General features: G+C 49.1%; 3 protein-coding genes across 3 annotated transcripts; 2 read left to right on the top strand and 1 right to left on the bottom strand.

The window, feature by feature from the left end:
* Window positions 1-6,438: 6,438 nt before the first annotated feature.
* Window positions 6,439-10,597, top strand: M430DRAFT_24669 (hypothetical protein; the record flags this gene model as incomplete). Its single annotated transcript, XM_024865111.1, has 5 exons — window positions 6,439-7,027; window positions 7,078-9,231; window positions 9,299-10,008; window positions 10,060-10,300; window positions 10,386-10,597. The coding sequence occupies 5 exons, from the start codon at window positions 6,439-6,441 to the stop codon at window positions 10,595-10,597; spliced, it is 3,906 nt and encodes a 1,301-aa protein (XP_024725853.1).
* An 840-nt stretch (window positions 10,598-11,437) lies between these two features.
* M430DRAFT_132691 (hypothetical protein) lies at window positions 11,438-13,301 on the top strand. Its single transcript, XM_024862264.1, has 4 exons — window positions 11,438-11,733; window positions 11,816-11,907; window positions 11,964-12,314; window positions 12,366-13,301. The coding sequence occupies exons 1-4, from the start codon at window positions 11,532-11,534 to the stop codon at window positions 13,197-13,199; spliced, it is 1,479 nt and encodes a 492-aa protein (XP_024725852.1). The 5' UTR covers window positions 11,438-11,531; the 3' UTR covers window positions 13,200-13,301.
* A 1,697-nt stretch (window positions 13,302-14,998) lies between these two features.
* M430DRAFT_132690 (hypothetical protein) lies at window positions 14,999-17,799 on the bottom strand (the record flags this gene model as incomplete). Its single annotated transcript, XM_024862263.1, has 4 exons — window positions 14,999-15,463; window positions 15,539-15,855; window positions 15,916-17,155; window positions 17,209-17,799. 4 exons carry the CDS (start codon window positions 17,797-17,799, stop codon window positions 15,344-15,346), a joined length of 2,268 nt encoding a protein of 755 aa, XP_024725851.1. The 3' UTR covers window positions 14,999-15,343.
* Window positions 17,800-18,170: the final 371 nt, after the last annotated feature.

Here is an 18,170-nt window from a genome sequence, read left to right as displayed (position 1 = left end):
GAGAACTAACATCAGCCAATTTCGAGGATTCTGCGTCAAGTCTGATTTGTAGATCAGCAAACTCTTCAAGAAGTTGGCTTCGGCTAGTAGCATCTTGATCTCTTTGCTGAGAAATTTCTTCCAACTCGGATTTTGTATCACGAAGCTCAACTTCCAAGTTGGCACGGATATGCTTCAGCGCTTCGAACTGATTCTTAGTGTCCTGAAGTTCGGCGACAGTACTTTTATGGACATGCAGAAGAGATCTCCGAGAGTCTTCCTGGTTGTTAATGATATCAAAAAGCTCCTCGTGAGATTTTGTTTGTATGTCGCGGAAAGATAGCTCGCCGCTCTGAATGCTCTTTTCGAGGGCGGACACTTTTCTTGCAGAATCATCTAACATCTCGTGTAACCTACTATTTGCCTGTTCCAGCTTCTGAACACGTCGAAGGGATGGGCTGTCCTCTGCCCCGAGGTCTCGAGAAGAGGTTGACCGTTCGAGCTGACTCTGAAGGTGCCGATTCTGCATCTGGCTTATTTGAAGTTGATTTTGGAGCTCTTCAAGATCAGCCTTAAGGTCCTGGCGATTGTTGAAACTCAAAATATCCGCTGTTCGGTCAGACCGAGTAGAGTCTGGGGCATCGTTTCCATTACTGGGAAAACGGCGTGTTGGCGTTGAAAGATTTGAGCGCGGTTTAGTGTTCAGCTTGTTTCTTATAGGCGATGTAAACGGCCCTTGATTTGGATTGATCTCTTCTAACTTCGGCCGACTCGGCGAGTCCCCGAACTCATCCTCATACCGTTTGCGCAAATCAGACAGCTGGGACTCAGCATTCGAACGTCCAGCCGTCTGGACGCGCAGATTCTGTTGTAGCTCCTCAATCTTTTTGGTAAGGCTTGGTATGAGATTGGGCGGAGTTTTCGATGCACCTTTCTCGCTTCCGTCAAACTGGGCCAGGCTATGCGTCGTTTCCGGGTCAATTTTCTTCATTAGCAGAAGAACCTCTTTCTCTCGGGCCTCAATTATTGCCTGGAGCTGTCGGTTTTTGCTTTGAGTCTGAGAGTGAAGTTGACGCTCATCCTCAAATTTTCGCTTTGCTTCTGCCAGTTGCGTGGTGAATGTAGATGAAGCCTTTTCGGCGTTTCTATTCATCTTGTGCTCGCGCGCAACCTCATGGCTAAGGTCCTCCAGGCTCAATTGAAGCTTCTCTTTCTGCTTTTCCATAGAAGCGAGCTCTAGTTGGGCATCTGTAAACTGCTTATTTAGCTTCTGGTTCTGCTCTTCAACCTTCGCTTTCTCTCGCTGAAGCGTGAGAAGCTTGGCGCGTTGAGTTTCGCTAGCCTTAGATCCAGATCGAGCCAGCTCGAGTCCTTTTTGCTGAAGTTTGTTCAGAAGCGCACGATTGTCATTCTCAGATGCTGACAGGCGACTTCTGACGGTGTTGAGTTCCCGTGAGAGCCGCTCCTTTTCCTTGTCGATTTTCAATCCGAAATCACCTGACTCCAGTATCATCTTGTTCAGTTCCTCGACTTGCTTGTTCAACTTGGCACATTCATCTTCCAGGTATTTTCCACGGTTTTGCTCTGCCTCAAGATCTTTGCGTAGGCTGGCTTCACGCTCTCGAGCAAGCCGTGATGCCGCTCGATCATTTGCGAGCTCAGCTTGCATCCTTGCCTCTTCAGCGGACAATTTGGCTTCCCTTAATTTTTTGATCTCAGTGCGTGCCTCGTTCCGTTCCTTCTCGGCCGTGACTCGGGCTTCCATGGCGCGCCTGAGGGTGTCTTGCTGAACATACATCTCCTTCTCGATGATGATTTTAGCTTCATTAAGTTCCTGAAACTTCTGCTCGAGCTCACGGTATTTATGCTCGGAGAGAAGTTGGACATCGTCTCGTGATTGCCGTTCCCTGCTGAGATCCCTTTGCACTTCAGACAATTGTTGCTTGAGGTCTGCAATTTGGTCTTGTAACATCTTCCGATTCTGTCCAGCTTGAGCATCCTCAGTAAGCCTGGCATCCAAAAGCTTCTTGGCATCGGCTGCCTCCTTCTCGAGATTAGCTTTTTGTGACTTCATAGCGTACATCTCGGCCTGGACTTCACGCAATCGATTGACTACATTTTCTTTATCAGCAGTTAATGTTCGCTTTTGGTCATCGAAGGTCTTGCGCTCTGCCTCATATTTTTGGTTGTCTGATCGAAGAATGGCAAGCTCGCTCTCCTTTCTACGCACAAGGTCCTCGTACCCAGTGGATGTAGCGGAGAGCTCTGAAATTTGTTCGTGAATACGCCGGTTTTCAGCGGCCAGGTCATGTTCTCTTGCTCGAACATCCTGAAGCTCCTTAGTGGTTTTGGCAAGCTTGATATCAAGGTCTTGGTCAACCTTCAATAGTTTTGTCTCCAGGTCTTGCACCTTCCGGTCCTTTATACCTAGTTGACTTTGGAGCATTCTCACCTCCTGGGAGAGACGTGATTCCTCAGCACTTCTGTCGGCTTGAGACTGGGCCAGGTTATTCAGTTGTGCGTCTAGATCATCGAGCTTGTCGGCCAGCTCTCGCTTCTCCTTCTCCAGTTTAGCGATGATGACGCCTGCTTGCTCCAGTTGCGAGCGCCATTTCTCAGCTTGTTGCTCTGCCTTCCTTTTAGCCTCCAGAAGGTCGTCAAGCTGGTCCTCGAGCTTTTCCTGATCATCCAAAGCCCCAGCCAACTTATCACTTAGTTCTGTCTCCCGGAGTTGCAGCCTTTTAAAGATCTCTTCTTTGTCCAAGGCAAGGGCACGTTCGCTCTCAAGAGTTTGCTGGATTTTCAGCATTTCGGTGTGGGCATTACGACGCTCTTCATCCAGCCTGTGTCGTTCGGCAGCCTCCTGCTTCATCTTCTCGTTGAGTTTTTGAATCATTTCATCCCGCTTTTTGACTTCCCCAGATGTACGAGTGGCACCAAGAAGGGGCTTCATCTGAACATGCAGTCGCCACCATGGACTTTTGCAGAGTTCAAGGTAAACGTGAAAGTTACGTTGGATAATTCGGGTTGCCTCGGCACGATACAGCCTTTTATGAGCGATGCGTCGTTGAGTAAAGCCTCGAGCGATGGACTGGAAGCGAGACATAATGTCGCGGATCAACGTATCTCGCTGCTCTTCAAGCTCGGCCAATACGCCTGCTCTGAAGAACACCTTAGTTACACCAACCCGAAACAGAGACTTGTCCAAGCCTAGCTTCTCAAGCATCATTATTGCGGCTGCTTGGCCCTCGATGTAACCTTTAGGCATGTTCTGACATAAAACCTCATATCTTTGTCTGAACTCCGAAAATGCCAGTCTATTGGGAAAGCCTGTCCGGGCAATTCTGATACCCTCAAGAACACCATTGCATCGGAGTTGGTCAAGCACAAGTGGAGCACTCAATTGCTTTGGTCGTTTCTTGTGGTTAGGAATAATACATCGGACGAAATGTGGGTGGGTAGAATGCAATTGCGCCATCAAACTTGAAAGCTGCTCCTTATGCCTCTGAGCCACGGTACGGAAAAGTCCTTTCTTGACTCGGCTTCTAGTGGCACCAGGTTCCTCGTCGCTGTCCAGACAATCGGCAAAGAGTGCAGCCACGTGATTATCCGTCGAAGCAGCAAGCAATCTTGTGACATTGTCGTTTAGAGGGTCTTTGTTCTTCTCAAGCCAACCTTCCGTTGAGTACTCTACTTCCGCAGCGTAGTGAGTGAGTATGAAACCTTGCCCGAGTCGCGAAGCGCGATACTTTGGAGTCTTCCGATCCCATAGAGAGTGAAGCTTCTCTGTGAAGGACTTATCGGTAGCTTTGGGCATAACTGAATCTTCATCGAGACAGGAAAAGATACCAATCGGATTCGGTAGTTCAATCAAATCAATCGTAGGCTGGAGATCGTGCCCGAAATCAATGAATTTCCATTCAATTTGCTCCCGGGCATATTCTTCCTGTTCAAGCACGAACATGTGATGGTTGAAGAATTGCTGCAGCTTTTCGTTTGTATAGTTGATGCAAAGCTGTTCGAAGCTGTTCTCCTCGAAAATCTCAAAACCGGCAATGTCAAGGACACCGATAAAATGTGAATCATCCTGACCCATACCAGAGCGATCAAGCTGTCTGTTGATACGGTTGACGAGATCGCCAAAGCCACGTTCGTAGATACCCTTGGAAAGGGCATCTATCGCTAGCCTGACCTGCTCAGGGGTTTGAACCTTTTCTACCCACTCCCTGCCAGCTTTCACCCGAGGGTGCAAAAGTCCTTGGAGGAATGGCTCAACGGGCATCCCCAGAAGCTTGCACACCTTCTCGGCTTGGGCACGAGCATTTGGAGCAAGACGAGCCTGGTCTGCTGCTCTGCTCTCTTTCACCACTGTGATATTTCCTAGATGAAGCACTGCTGCAACTGTTCTAAGGATTGAGACCTGCTCGTTTTCGGAAAATCCCATAATGTCGAAGGCTTCAATCAATGAGATCCACTCATCACGATCAGAAACCCCGGAGATTATATCGTTACCGTCCTTGGTATAGGTGAAGTCCTCCACGTCCATCTCATCAAGGAGGAAATCCCGCTTCATTTCCTGGTCAGCGCCCTTCAGAAGCTGGTAAAATATATGGTAATTCCGTTCCTGAGCATTAACCCTGACTACGCGTGATTTCTCCAACAGATACCAGTCTATGAAAGCCCCGGCAATCATCCCTGATCGCGTAAATTCGATTCGAATAAATTTTCCAAATCGTGACGAGTTATTATTTCGTACCGTCTGGGCGTTTCCAAAGGCTTCGAGGATTGGATTTGCACGAAGGATTTGTTGTGAAAGATTCGAATGCTGTGCCCCCTTCTTAACGGGCGAGTCGGAATGTGCAACTGCTGCAAGATACTGTATGACTTTCTTGGTGTTCTCAGTCTTGCCGGCACCTGATTCTCCTGTTACCAGAATGCTCTGGTTTTCGCCTTCATCAACGAGGTTCCTGAACGCTTCGTCGGCCATAGCGAAGATATGGGGCTTTGTCTCCTCCCGACTTTGACCCTTATACATATTGATGTATTCATTTGTGTAGATCGGGAGTGTACAATATGGATTGATGGTGACCAAGAACAGGCCCGAGTATGTGTAGATCAAGTCCGCTTGGTATCGCATGTGAAGGTTGTGAACAACTGAGGCCTCGTTAAGATGTGTAAGCTCTGCCATGTCATCTGCCTTGTCGAATTTTGCAGGATTGACCTTGTCTACGCTGTCTGCGCGTACTTCTCTTTGCTGAGCAGAGTTAGCAAAAGCAGGATACCGCTTGCCTAGGACAACATACACTGCCATCATCACACTGGACAAGGATCTGATTGTCTTCCAACTCTTCCACAATCCAGCCCTTCACAAATGCCATTTGAGGATCTTTTAACCATACATATCTCTTCCCAGAGAAATCATTCTCCCCTTCGATGCCATTGACTGCCTCCTCCCCTCGTTGCATTGCCTCGGACTTTATGAAGGATGGCGCGAAGGTGTTCGATGCCGAGCCACCACTCCTTGAGCCTGAGCGATGCCCTAACATTGTATTATTATTAAGAGCTACGCCGCCTGCCAGTGAGGAGTATGATCGGGTATGCGAAGGGCTGTGGGTTAAAGATAGCGGGGAGGAGATGGTCATGGACTTTGGTCTGCCATTGGGGGCGGTCGGACCGGGCGATGGTGATGAGGCCCTCAAGAATGGGTTATTGCGTATTTGCCCAGGGTTCGAAGCCATCTTGGAATGATAATTGCAAGGAAGCCAAGATGAATTCGGGTTTGTTATCGACACGGAGCAACATCAAGCCATGGGACTGTCAGCAGGCTGTAAACGATCTGGAAGACAGAATCATGAAATCGTGAAATCGTGAACCCGTTAGAAAAAAACGCAAACAGAGCAGAGCGTTGACAGTCCTGCAACCACCGGGGATGGGAAAGGTCGTTGTTGAGTTGAGATGAGCTGAGATGTCCGAAAACCCGTCCACAGTGTTTACACAGGCAGTGTGATTCCGCATCGGCGCGAGACTGTTACTGGTCCAGGGGTCCTGAATGTAAACAGACCAACGTAACCGCGCGACAAGGCTGCCGCCAGGCATCCAGGCATCCAGGCATCAATCCCCGTCGCGCTAACAATCTTGTATCTGAAGATCGAGGCGCTTCTAATAATGATTATTTTTTGAAAGAGTAGATCCAACTCTTCGCGCTTCGACAATCAACAAGTGACGACCATCAGTCTTTTATCAAAGATCCTGATCTGCGCATTCTGTTTCTACACATCTCTCTGCTCTTTGCACCTACGGGACCTTCCTATCTGCTCTCCTCTGTAGACCTTTCCTTTGTTGCAAGATGGTACTCGACTGCTCACTGAACGCGCTCTCGAGATAATCCTTCCATCTCATACACTACTGACCTCCAGCCCCTCGGACGATAATGCGAATCAGTTCCCGCGCTGTGCAACAATGTCGGACTATCCTCAGCCGCCCCCCTATGGCGCAAACTATGGAGGCCAACCTCAGATGAGTGCTCCGTACCTCCAACCCGCCTACCCAAATCCATACCCACAGACAGGCAATGGCCACCCTGCGCCGTCACAATATGCCCAGAGCTATGATGCATCGATGAACGCGTATGGGTATAACCAGTCCATACCCGTCTTCGGTGCTACTCCAGCTTCAGCACCCGGAGCACCTCCTATGCCCGTCTTTCAGGGTTGGAATCAAGATCATTTTCAACTACCGGCCTATGCAGCTCCGCAAAATAACACGCAATATCCCGCTTACGGTGGTAACTCGTACAATACTGCGCAAACTTATCCACCCGTGGAGCAGCAGAGCTATCAGCAAAATTCACAATATATGAACCGCGTGGATGAAGGTGAGCTGAGTGAAGGAGAATTTGACGATACATATGCACCCACCAATCCTGCTCCTGCTGGATATAGATCTACTCAATATCGCGAGAATCATGGTACTGGGTATATGGGCACTGCGCATCGAGCTGTGTATAACAGAACCCACGACCATAATCCGTTACAATCTTCACATACTGGTGAGCTAAACTATTCACGTGTTTTTTGGCCGATACTTACAGTTGTGTAGGTAATGATTACTATCCTTCAGAACCCTCCCAGGCCGTTCGTCAAAATTCCGGCTCATATTCTCCATACAACCCTTCAAAAGTGGTTGATCAAGACGAGCGGGGAGGAACAAACCAATATTATAATTCATATGCGCCCGGCCATGGACCTGAACCCTATGCCAATACAGCACCACCTAATCAGAACCAGAATCAACCGTCTTGGAAACAGAAAGGAGCGATAGATTCTTCACGGCCAGGTTCCCGTACAAACGGAAATCATGTCACAAATTCCCAAGAGAAGTCTGTGGAAGATCTCCCTGCTTCTACTCCAGTTGCTGCCCCCGGGCCTGCCTCTACTGCAAATACTCCTTCACTGCCTACTCCTGTTCAATCGGCATCCAATCAGGTGGTTAGTGCAACGGCAAAGAAGTCACTAGCCGACGCTCGTAAGGAAGCTCAAGGAGCAATCCTCAATCTTTACCCCTTTCAAATTCGCTTCCAAACCTATGTGGACGAAGGCTTTGATGAAACCATTATTGGGCGTGTATTTGATGATCTCGGATTAGCCCGTTCACCCTCTAAATCTGTCAACGGTGTAAGATCATCTCAGAATGCATCTGACGCGGAGCAACCTCTTCCTGCAAACGCATCTCACAATAAATTAAATAACCAGGAGAAGCTCGCGTCTACCCCTTCTAATAGCGAAGTTTGCACTCAACCAAAGGCCAACGAAATGGTGCAAGGAAATACGAATGTCGATGCTCCAATTGTGGGGAAGCAGGTGGCCGCAAACGAGACCTCTACCTCACCCTCAACAAATACCACATCAGCTGGTCCTCCAGCTAAACCTGCTGCGACGACTGAAAAGGAACGGACACTTCAAATGAAAATGGAGGCTCTTCGCAAGTCAAGAGAGCAACGTGCCCAGAAAGCAGCAGCGAAGAATGACCCGGTTACTCCAGCTGTTCCTGTTCCCGTCTCCCAACCAGAACCTGCCAGACCTTCGGGCCAAACGGAAGCTCTGAACTCCTCATCCCAAGTAGAGCCGCCCAAATCTGGTAGTAGTGCAGCGGCTCCACCTACCAATTCACTTTTACCCGAAGGTCAAAATCAGGTCCCAAACCGCTCTCCCTCCCAACCAATTTCACGGCCTGTCAACACGCAGCAAACTCCAGCTATTCCAGGCTTGTTCCGAGTACCCACTACTACTAGCCCTGCACCTACGACAACTCCCTCCAACGCGACGAACGGGCCAACTAATGGCAGCCAGCGCAAGCGACCTGTTGCCGCTGATTTTGATACTCCGATCACAGCAGCCTTTAAGCGACCTTTCGGTCAGAGTCGAAACGAGACACCTTTGGTGATCGACGTGAGTGAGGAGGAGCCTGATTCAGATGATGAAGATGTCGCCATGGAACTTGAATCTCAAGCAGACCAGGACTCTCCGGCGCAGGTTGCAAGAAAGATGTCCGATCACCGAAGCGCGGCCATTCAGAACCTTCCTCCACTTACCAATTTTCCAGCACGCAAGCCATTCACACCACCTCCCGTATCTTCTGCTGCAAGCACCCCGCCTGCACGAAAGATCGCCCTCGGGAAGCCCGAGGTTTTACAGGAAAAGGAGATCGCAATTGAGGCCTTGAGGAAGAAGATTGCGGAAGCTGAAGCAGCGAAAGCTTTAAAGAAAGCTAAGCAAACAGCAAGCGGGACTCGTACCCCTCGTACAGCCGACAATAGCGCTGACGACGCAAATACTGCAAGCAATGGTGGCGTGGCCAACCAAGTTGAAGCCTCCGTACAAATGCAACGAATGATTAGCATCGCCGAGGACCAAGTTATTCTAGATCAGAGACGTCTTGCGGAAGCCCAGGCTGCCGAAGTGGAAAAGGCCGCAGAGCTGCAGAGGAATGCCGCCGAACAAAAGCGCCTCCGCCGCGAACAGCTCGCCACTGATCTTCCCCGTGTGGATGCTGAAGTTCAACAAAACCAGCTCAAACTCGAGCAATTACGGGCTGAAATGGCAAAGATCGAAGCTGCTGTTCAGAAGAACTTGGATGAGAAGCGAAGAATGGCCGAGGAGATGGAGAAACTTGGCCAAGAGGCTGAAGACAGGCTCCAGGCACATAAGGATAGGTTGAGAGACTTGACCAATGGCGAGGCTGTGGGGGATTCTGGTAAGTGATTGTTTCTATCCTCATGACCGCATCCTCTGTTTCTTCCAAAATTATGACCCCGCCGAAGATCAACAAGCTCATTTCATAGATTCCTCGCAACCATCGTCTCTGCCGGCTACCGAGGTAGAGGTTAACCATCCTTCTCTCCCAGCCTCTAATCAAGAACAGCCCTCTGGAACCACTTCGCCAGACCACGATCGGACCAACGCCACGCAGATCGACCAGCGACCTGCACTTACTATGCTTAACGGCAATCCAGCTTCGGCTTCGAATCCCACCCAAACTGAGCCAGCAGCTACGAAAGAGCCCACGGCAGTATCTGAAAGGAGCAGGGATGATACCAATGCAGGTCATATGCCCGAAGCAGCTTTGCAGGAGGCAGTGCCCGCAGATGCGGATTCCCATGCCCAAGGAGGAAGTGACGACATGAATATTGAAGATTCGTATGCTCCTGATCCTAGCCAACTCTCACCCGAATCCACTTCAAGTCCCATGGATGTAGACAACCGAAGCCCATCCTATTCACCAGTCCTTGGCCGCGCTGCTATGGCGGCCACTTCTGATCGCGATGATGATTATGAACCCCCCGATGCCACACCACCTGTCGCCGCACTATCCCCAGTTGGATCTCCACCGTTTAGCCCCGCACCCCCTGAGCCTGTCACTGAAGACATCGTTCCAGATAATAGCGCCGTATCGTTTCCCCAAGCAACTAACGAAAATGAGACAGAGGAACATCTGCCACAGCCAAATGGTAGTGTCCCTCTGCTAATAGAAGTAAAAAGTATCCCTTGTTTCGTATCACTTATTTTGCTGATGATTGAATAGGACGGCTCCCGCTCGTCTAACAAGACCCAACTCTTTACTCCCTATGAGAGCCCCTTGAAGCGTTTCCGCGCTTTTCGATTTCACCCTGAGTTTAACAAGGAAGTTTCCGGGGGGCTAAGATCTCTCACTTACAGTCATAAGATTGACCCTACGATTGAATTTTGCCCTTGGGAAATGGCAGGTGGAGCATGCAATGACCAAACCTGTGAATACCAGCATATCAAAGATATAAGACTTCCCGGTGCGTGGGTTGTTTGAGGCCAGCGCGCTCTGAGCTAGATTCTTGGTATCCCCATTTTGTCCCCTTGACTGACTTCTGACTGCAGATGATGATATTCTCAAAACTCTCGGATCCCAAGACGAATTCTCGGGAGATCAGCGCGCCCGGTTTGTTGATGGACTAAAAGACGCCCTCGGGGCCATTCGGGAGAGGAAGATTCGAGACTTTGACAACATAGCCAAGGAGATCATTGCGCATCGCCGCAGATTCCTTGGTGATGACTCCAAAGTGCTGCCGCTCGAAGGCGTCTCTATCTAAGCCATCAGCCCTGGATTGGACTTACATATAGCGTATTTCGACCTTGTAAAAACACCGCCTTCAGCTTCACTAGAAGCATTTTACGGCGTCATTCATCCCCATGCCATCATTTTCTTCTCTTTGTTGATCGACGTCGGTCTGACATCCCTCGACAAGATCTGGACTACTGTTTTCTTTTCATTGTGTCACTTGAGCCGCGTTTGGGCACTTCCCAGAGCGCGCGTATTTGCATGGCCGGTGTTGCATGGATCACTGGTGTTTGTGGCTTGTGCTACGATACCCCGTCAGGAGACTGGCTTTGACCGATAGGATCGGAGGGTGGCATATGCAGCGGGAGATGGCACTCTCCTGGCCTACTGGAATGAAATATTTAGCTAGTCTGCAAGGCTAGAGAATAATGGAATTCAATGATTGCTCCTTGATCAACGATGTGCCCGTGTGAGTTGAGGTTTGAGGCTTGTGATTTGAGGCTTGAGGCTTGAGGCTTGAGGCTTTTGAGTTGAGGCTTGAGACTTGGAGACTTGAGACTTGAGGGGGTGGGGGATGCTGATCACGTGCGACTTGATCATCGGCTGTACTTCCGCTCTAGGAATCCTCAAAATCACGACATCTGCGCCAACAGGCCTCCCCATGGTCCCGCAACACCACGGCCAAGCAGAGCGGCATCAGCGGTGGGCACCGTGGGCTGCTCTGGAATAGTGCCGCATGGATCGAAGGTGACGGGCATGGGTAAAGGCGAAAGGCATGGATCAAGGTGAAGAGGTCTCTTTCTTTTCCGTTCTTTTCTTCTCCTCCTCACCCCCCTCCTCCATTTCTCTCTACCATCTCTCTTGCGCTCCGAGACTGTCGAGCTACACTTTGCGTCTTGCCTGTTGCCCTTTGGAGGCTTTTGTACCCTTTTTCTGTACACTTCTCCCAAGCCAACAGAGACAAGATGTCTTCCTCTCCAGAGAATGAGAAAGTAGCCTCCGAGGTTCAAGACAACGGAAGCAGTCATTCGCCGTCTCTCGTTGCCGACGATTCCCTCGCACATACTAGCGGAATCAACGAGAAAGCTTTGCTTCGACGGTTAGATTTGAAGCTCCTTCCTCCGTTGACACTTCTATACCTTCTGTCGTTCCTGGACCGAAGCAATAGTATGTCCCCGCTACTTTCCTGCGCCGCAAGAGAGGTTGTTGTCGGGAAGTGAGAGAGAGATGCTGACTGCGTGGACTGAAGTTGGCAATGCGAAGCTGGAAGGCTTGACAAAGGATCTGCATATCACAGGCAACCAGTACTTGCTTACCCTGACTCTTTACTTTCTTGGCTATGTGAGTTTGTTTTCCCTTTCATAGGCGAGTTGGGAGGAGAGGCTGATAACAAGTAGGTCCTCTTTGAAGTCCCGTGCAATGTAGTCCTCAAGCGCACCACTCCAAAGATATGGCTCCCAACTCTCATGCTGGTGTGGGGCATCGTCGCCACACTTATGGGAGTGTCGCAGAACTATGCGGGATTCTTGGCTGCGCGGTTCTTCCTCGGTGTCACAGAGAGTGGGTTGTTCCCAGGTGTGGTGTTCTACTTGTCGATGTGGTATAAGAGGGCGGAGACGCATTACCGTGTTGCACTGTTCTTCTCAGCGGCAAGTCTGGCTGGCGCATTTGGTGGAATTCTGGCATATGGAATTGCCTTTATGAGAGGCGTGGGTGGGCAGGCTGGTTGGAGGTGGATTTTTATCATCGTACTTCTCACCATCAATTATTGGAAATGATCAGTACTAACAGAATTACAGGAAGGACTTCTCACCGTGGTCGTATCGCTAATATCCTACCTCTTCATCCACAACTACCCGGCTACCGCTCCCTTTTTGACGGAGGGTGAGCGCTCCTTCATCACCGACCGCCTCAAGAACGACTCCGACGCAACCAACATCGAGAAGTTCGCTTGGTCCAACGTGATCTCTGCTTTCGCAGACTATAAATGCTGGCTCTACGGTCTCGCATACCACACTATGTCCCTGCCACTCTACACATTCTCCCTCTTCCTGCCCACTATCATCTCCGAGCTTGGTTACACCGCGGCTCAAGCACAGCTCTTGACTGTGCCTCCATATGCCGTTGCTACCATTCTTACCATTATAGTAGCAATCCTGGCGGAGAAGACCCGCCGAAGAGCCCCGTTCCTGATGGCTTCAACTACTCTTGCTATAATCGGGTACATCATCCTGCTCACTGCTCCCTTGAGGAGACCCGGCGTCTCATATCTCGGCACCATGTTCGCAGCCGCAGGAATCTACCCCAGCTGTGCAATCGTATTGAGTTGGCCAGCAGCGAACGTGTCAGGCCAATCGAAACGCGCAACAGCCACAGCGATGACGATCACGATTGGAAACCTTGGAGCCGTGATAGGGACCCAGCTGTATCGGCCTAACACCAGCCCGAGGTGGTATCTGGGACATGGCTTTTCCTTGGGGTATCTGGTTGCTAACCTCTTTGTCGCGCTGGCGCTATGGGTTTCCCTTGGCAAGGAGAATGAGAGGAAGAAAGCGCGAGTTGCTCAGGGAGAGGTCGCGGATGAGGGACCCATCAAGAGCGACACAGATATCAGATGGTTATTCCAGGTATAAGGAACTCAAGAGGAGGAAAACTAATGTTATTGAATTCGCGGATGTTCGAAACCTGTCTCATACCCTCTCTAGTACTCTACATAATTTCTAAAATCCACAGATCTCAACAATTAATCTCAGCAACCTGTGTAACCTCCCAAACTCTTTTGATGAGACTCCGCTACAGCCTCCCCGCCCTCTGCCAAGAAACCCACTGACCATGACGTCCGATCGTCCTATCAGATGGCCCGCCCAGAAAGTATCCCGCATCGCAGAGCTGGAGACCCCGGGATGACGTCTTCGATACCTGGCCATCACTCAATTTCCAGAACCGGTTCTTTCAACTCTGCGAAGCAACCTCTCTTCTCTTTTCCCAGCGTAATAATAATCTTTCCCTGGTGATTTCAAGAATGGGGGGGTAAGAGGGGGGAGGGGAAATGAAAAAGGGAGGGAAGGGAAGGGAAAATAAATAAATGTAAAGAAATATGAGAGATATATTATAGTTTTTTTTGTCAATCGGGCTTTCAGATCAACCACGCATTCATGACATTTATTCTCTATGAATAATACATCGCATCTCTTCCCCGACGCACACAAAACATGAGGTTATCCGCATCCAAGTACCGGGGGCGCCCTTCATTCCCCCGGGCCGTGCGGAAACTCCGAAATCTCTCGGTACTGTACATTCCCCCAAAAAACAAAAAAAAATTAGAAAGAAAAGAATCGGTGCATCACAGCTCTCTTTTTTAAAAAATCACGAATTTCCTGGATATGTTTCTTTTCATCTCGCAGAGATGCGAATACAAAAAAGAAAAGGAAAAAGAAATCAAAGAAAGGCAAATTGCGCCCGACGAGAGGCTCGAACTCTCAACCTTGGGCTTAAAAGGCCCACGCGCTAACCAATTGTGCCAGCCGGGCTGATTTGCTTTCTTTCAAATGTTGTGTGTTTGTTGGTATTGACTGGTTATTCAAGCTACAAATACCTTCTTTTCTTGAAATTATTGATGCTGCTTCTTTTTCTTTTGACTCAAGAGAGATAAGGTAAGGTAAAGGTATGTTATCTAAAACAACGTCCACGGGATCTACATAAGGTAGGTAGATTGTGAAGTATTGGGTTGGGGGGAAAAAGAAATTTTGCGCATCGGCACCATACGGTGCGTTGGGCCATGTATGTACCGCGCTGGATAGGCGGCCGGATTGGCTTGGATGGGATGATAAACCTGACTGACTGACTGCGTGAGGCCATGAATGATGGTTAAACTCGGAACTTCTGAAGATACTACCTAGGTATATTTCGAGATTCGAGACCTTTGGCTAACATCACCTCCTCGCGCAAACATCACAACCGCATCTCCGGATGACGAATAAACCCGCAACGATGAGCATAGGTAAGCAGAACTTATCTATATCCGGGACCTGATCTCTCCGAATATGCCAGCAGAATATGTGATTAGTTAGTTCATATAGGTGAGGTAGCTTTATCACATTTGTTGTGCTAGAAATAGGATTATTGGATATAGGAATCGTGACTATATTATCGGTCTCCTACAGGGTACGGATAAAGAGAAGCGAATTTTCTATATAGATTTTTCTCTTTCGAGACCGTGTTCATGTCTAATTACAGATCTGTGAAGTGACTAGAAGAGACCTTTCGCCGTGGACGTAATGGCTGTTTTTCATGTAGATTGATGGTCTAGAGCTATTGGGTGCTGTGTTTGGGATGGTTGGGTGAAAAATGATCTGTGCTTGCGAGCTTATATACGTGATTCAAGCTTCATAGTGTGGCATGTTTCATGAAGAATCGATGTGAAGACCATCTAGAATTCCATTCATAACCACACCCCGATCCTCAATTCCAGAGTGCCTACCGGCTCATATGATTAGTTTTGGATAGAGATTGCACACAAATCCTTCAATAGCAGGAAGCAGGCAGGGTATCTGGCAAGATTTGGAAGTTCAGTGTCGGCAAGACTATACACGTCGTCTTCTGCTGAGATCCGACCGTGTTGAAGCTTCGTAGAAACACAGCGCTTGAGCTGGGATGCGTCGAATACGTGGGATCTGCAACTGGTGGTCACGTGGTTGGCCTCCTTTTATCCTGGCTTCTGTCTGACCGATCCATACTTCCGGAATGGCTCGATGTGAAATTGATGGTTAGACATCATCTACCCCAGAGCACTGGTATCAAAGTCTCCTTCCATCGACCAGAGATTATCGAGTGTCCAATCTGAGGCATCGAACGGGTCAAGAACACCAACAGGGTCGTCGGCCTCACCGAGAGTGAACTGAATACTTCTAGTCAGCGATTCCATCTCCTGTATCACCAACCAGACAAGAAAGTGTATAAAGGACCAACATACCCCCGTAATGTCTGGATTCGAGAACCAAGATCCCGGGGCCTGAAACCCCGCTTCGAGAGGCGGCAAGTGCGTCGTGGGTGGTGCCTCCATATGCGCCAGCGCCTTGTGGTAGAGCCTGGCGACTCTCTCCATGGCCTGCAGTTTGAAATCGCTAGCATTTTCGGGGTCTAGTTTCGATTGTACGAGCCAGAATGCCACACTTATATACCAGAATTGGTGGTAGCCGCGCCCGCGCCGCATGGATCGCTCCTCGAGGATCTTGAAGGCGTCTTCGAGCATCGAGGGGAAGGCAGATATGATGCCGTGGAAGAAAAAGTCTAATAGGTGAAGGAGCTAATTAGCCTGGAGTAGGAGCAATAGGACAGGTGCAGACGAACCTGGCTTCAGGGTGTAGAGGAAGGTGTTGTGGCATATTGAGAGGGCGGCGCGGAACACATCTTCCCGGAGTAGGGGAAGCGTGAAGTTTCCGGAAGAAATGAGCTTGGAATGCTGGTCCAAGAGGTGTTTTGAGGTTTCGAAACAGACCATTCTGGAGTAGCGGTGTTGGGATGAACCGGATCGGCGTGCGAATGGGGTGTGGAGCATGAGGAGGAATTGACGCAGCTGAAGATCGAGTAATGACGATGCCTGGTTGTGCCCTTTATTTGTCCAGTCCGTCCATTGAGGTATTGCATCCAGTGCCTCATTTATCTGCTGTTCATATTGTAGCACTTGGTGATACTCCAAGTGAGAGCTCGGATCATTGATTAAAGAACATAATGAGATACGCAGTGGTAGAGACTTAGAAGAAACATGCAAGTAAGAGGTCAAGGTATATTGCTCCAAAGGCTTAGGTTCGGGGCAATGAAGAGCATCAACCCCAAGGTCTTCGTCGTTGATATTGAGTGGGGGTTGACAATCAAATGGGATGGAAGATAGAGACGATGACATTCCTCGGTCGATGGAAGCCTGAAGTTCCAATTCCATTGCTGTTGCCCAAAATCGTCTCCTCATCTCTTTTTCAAAAACAGAACACCTGCCTTCCAGTAATGAAGGATCACGATGCATACCAGCTGCTTTGAAGTATCCCAGTAGGTTCTCTACACCTAAGTATGCTTCTTTCATCTTCAGACAATTAGAAGATGCAGCAAGAACCCGTAAACACATGACCTGATACATTGCCATGAACCTGTGCTTTTGACTTTGCTGTTTAAGCCACGCGTCACAAGCTTGAATCCATGATATAGCCTCTGTCCGCCGCGAGGAAGAGCCATTCAGATCAAAGCTCAAGGGCTCTCCTGGTGACATATCTCGAACTGTAGCCAGTATGAGAAGCAGAACAGGAACAAATCCCGGCTTTGAATCGCGCGGTGATTTCCAAAATTCATCATAATCACTCCAAAACGTGGGCTCATGCAGAATGTGGTATGTCTTTTCGAACGTGTTGAAATAAAGCTTGACAAAGGAATCTGTAACGGTTTTCTCAGGTACGCAGTCGACCAAATCAGGTGGGGGTTCCTTCCAAGATTTCGCTTCATTCTTTTTGTATCTTGCTTGCATAACCTTGCAGTCATTTTGAAGACGTTCCAGAGCTGAACCAGGGTGAGCTTCTTTCATCATCGCCCGGACCTCTGGGAACTGGTACTATTAGTTCATCATAACTAAAAGCAATAATATTTGAAAAGGCTTACATGGGCAATCAGACTAATAGGACAGCTAGGACCATAGAATTGCGTCCTGAATCCACGGCCTTTGAAGTAGCTTGTCTCGGGCTCTCTCGCCTTCTCGTCCTTTTCCTTCGGTATCATAGTTCTCATAGGAAAAACTGCTTCCTTCGCAGCTACGTTCCTTGAAGCACCCTGAGCTATGATACCCTCCAGGATTTTCAGACGATCTTCTAAACGTGTGATTGCTTCTGTCTGCGCCGAATATGTCGGCGTTGATATTGACGGTACCTCCCTATCAATCAATCCATTTGGAGGATTTACACTCGAAGAACCTCGTGCTCTCTTTGGAGCGGCCCCATTTTCATCGATTGGCTCATCAAATTCATCCTGATGGCCAGCACCATCTGCTGGGAAACTCTGATATGTGCATGAGCTCGCAACGCCCCCCTTTTGGCACCGACTACAGGCGGGAAGGCCACGGTCGCATTTCAACTTCCTCCGACGACAGGCCAGGCATGCGAGGACGTCTCTCTTCCTCTTCCGCCCCTCTAAGACGGACCTATCAGGGTTTGACGACGCCACTTCTGAGGCATCAGATGAGGGATTTGGAATCATTATATGCACATGTCATACAGGGAAAAGCATAATAAATGTCGTTGCAGAAGCTGCTGACGGTCTGGCAAATGACGTGCAAAAGACCCATGAAACAGGCTGAAAGCCTTGCTTAAGCAGCCCGCAGGGTACCCTCGAATATTCATCCAGAGAATAACTGGACGGATAAAAAGTGCAACTGTAACAGGTAGAAAATTCACGGGATATAGGAGCATTCTTTTACCAATGTGATGTAGCCGGAAAGTGATGTTGTAGCACTTCTTACTATTCTGCCGAATTTTCGTCCACAAGCAGTGGATCTGAAAGCGGTGGCGAAGCTCATGCAGGGGATTGCCTCGCAGCTTAACTAATCATTGTCAATATGCATCTTGCCC

Source organism: Amorphotheca resinae (genome assembly GCF_003019875.1).
Source record: "Amorphotheca resinae ATCC 22711 unplaced genomic scaffold M430scaffold_1, whole genome shotgun sequence".
Lineage (NCBI taxonomy): Eukaryota > Fungi > Ascomycota > Leotiomycetes > Helotiales > Amorphothecaceae > Amorphotheca > Amorphotheca resinae.
This window is presented reverse-complemented; position numbering and strand designations above follow the sequence as displayed.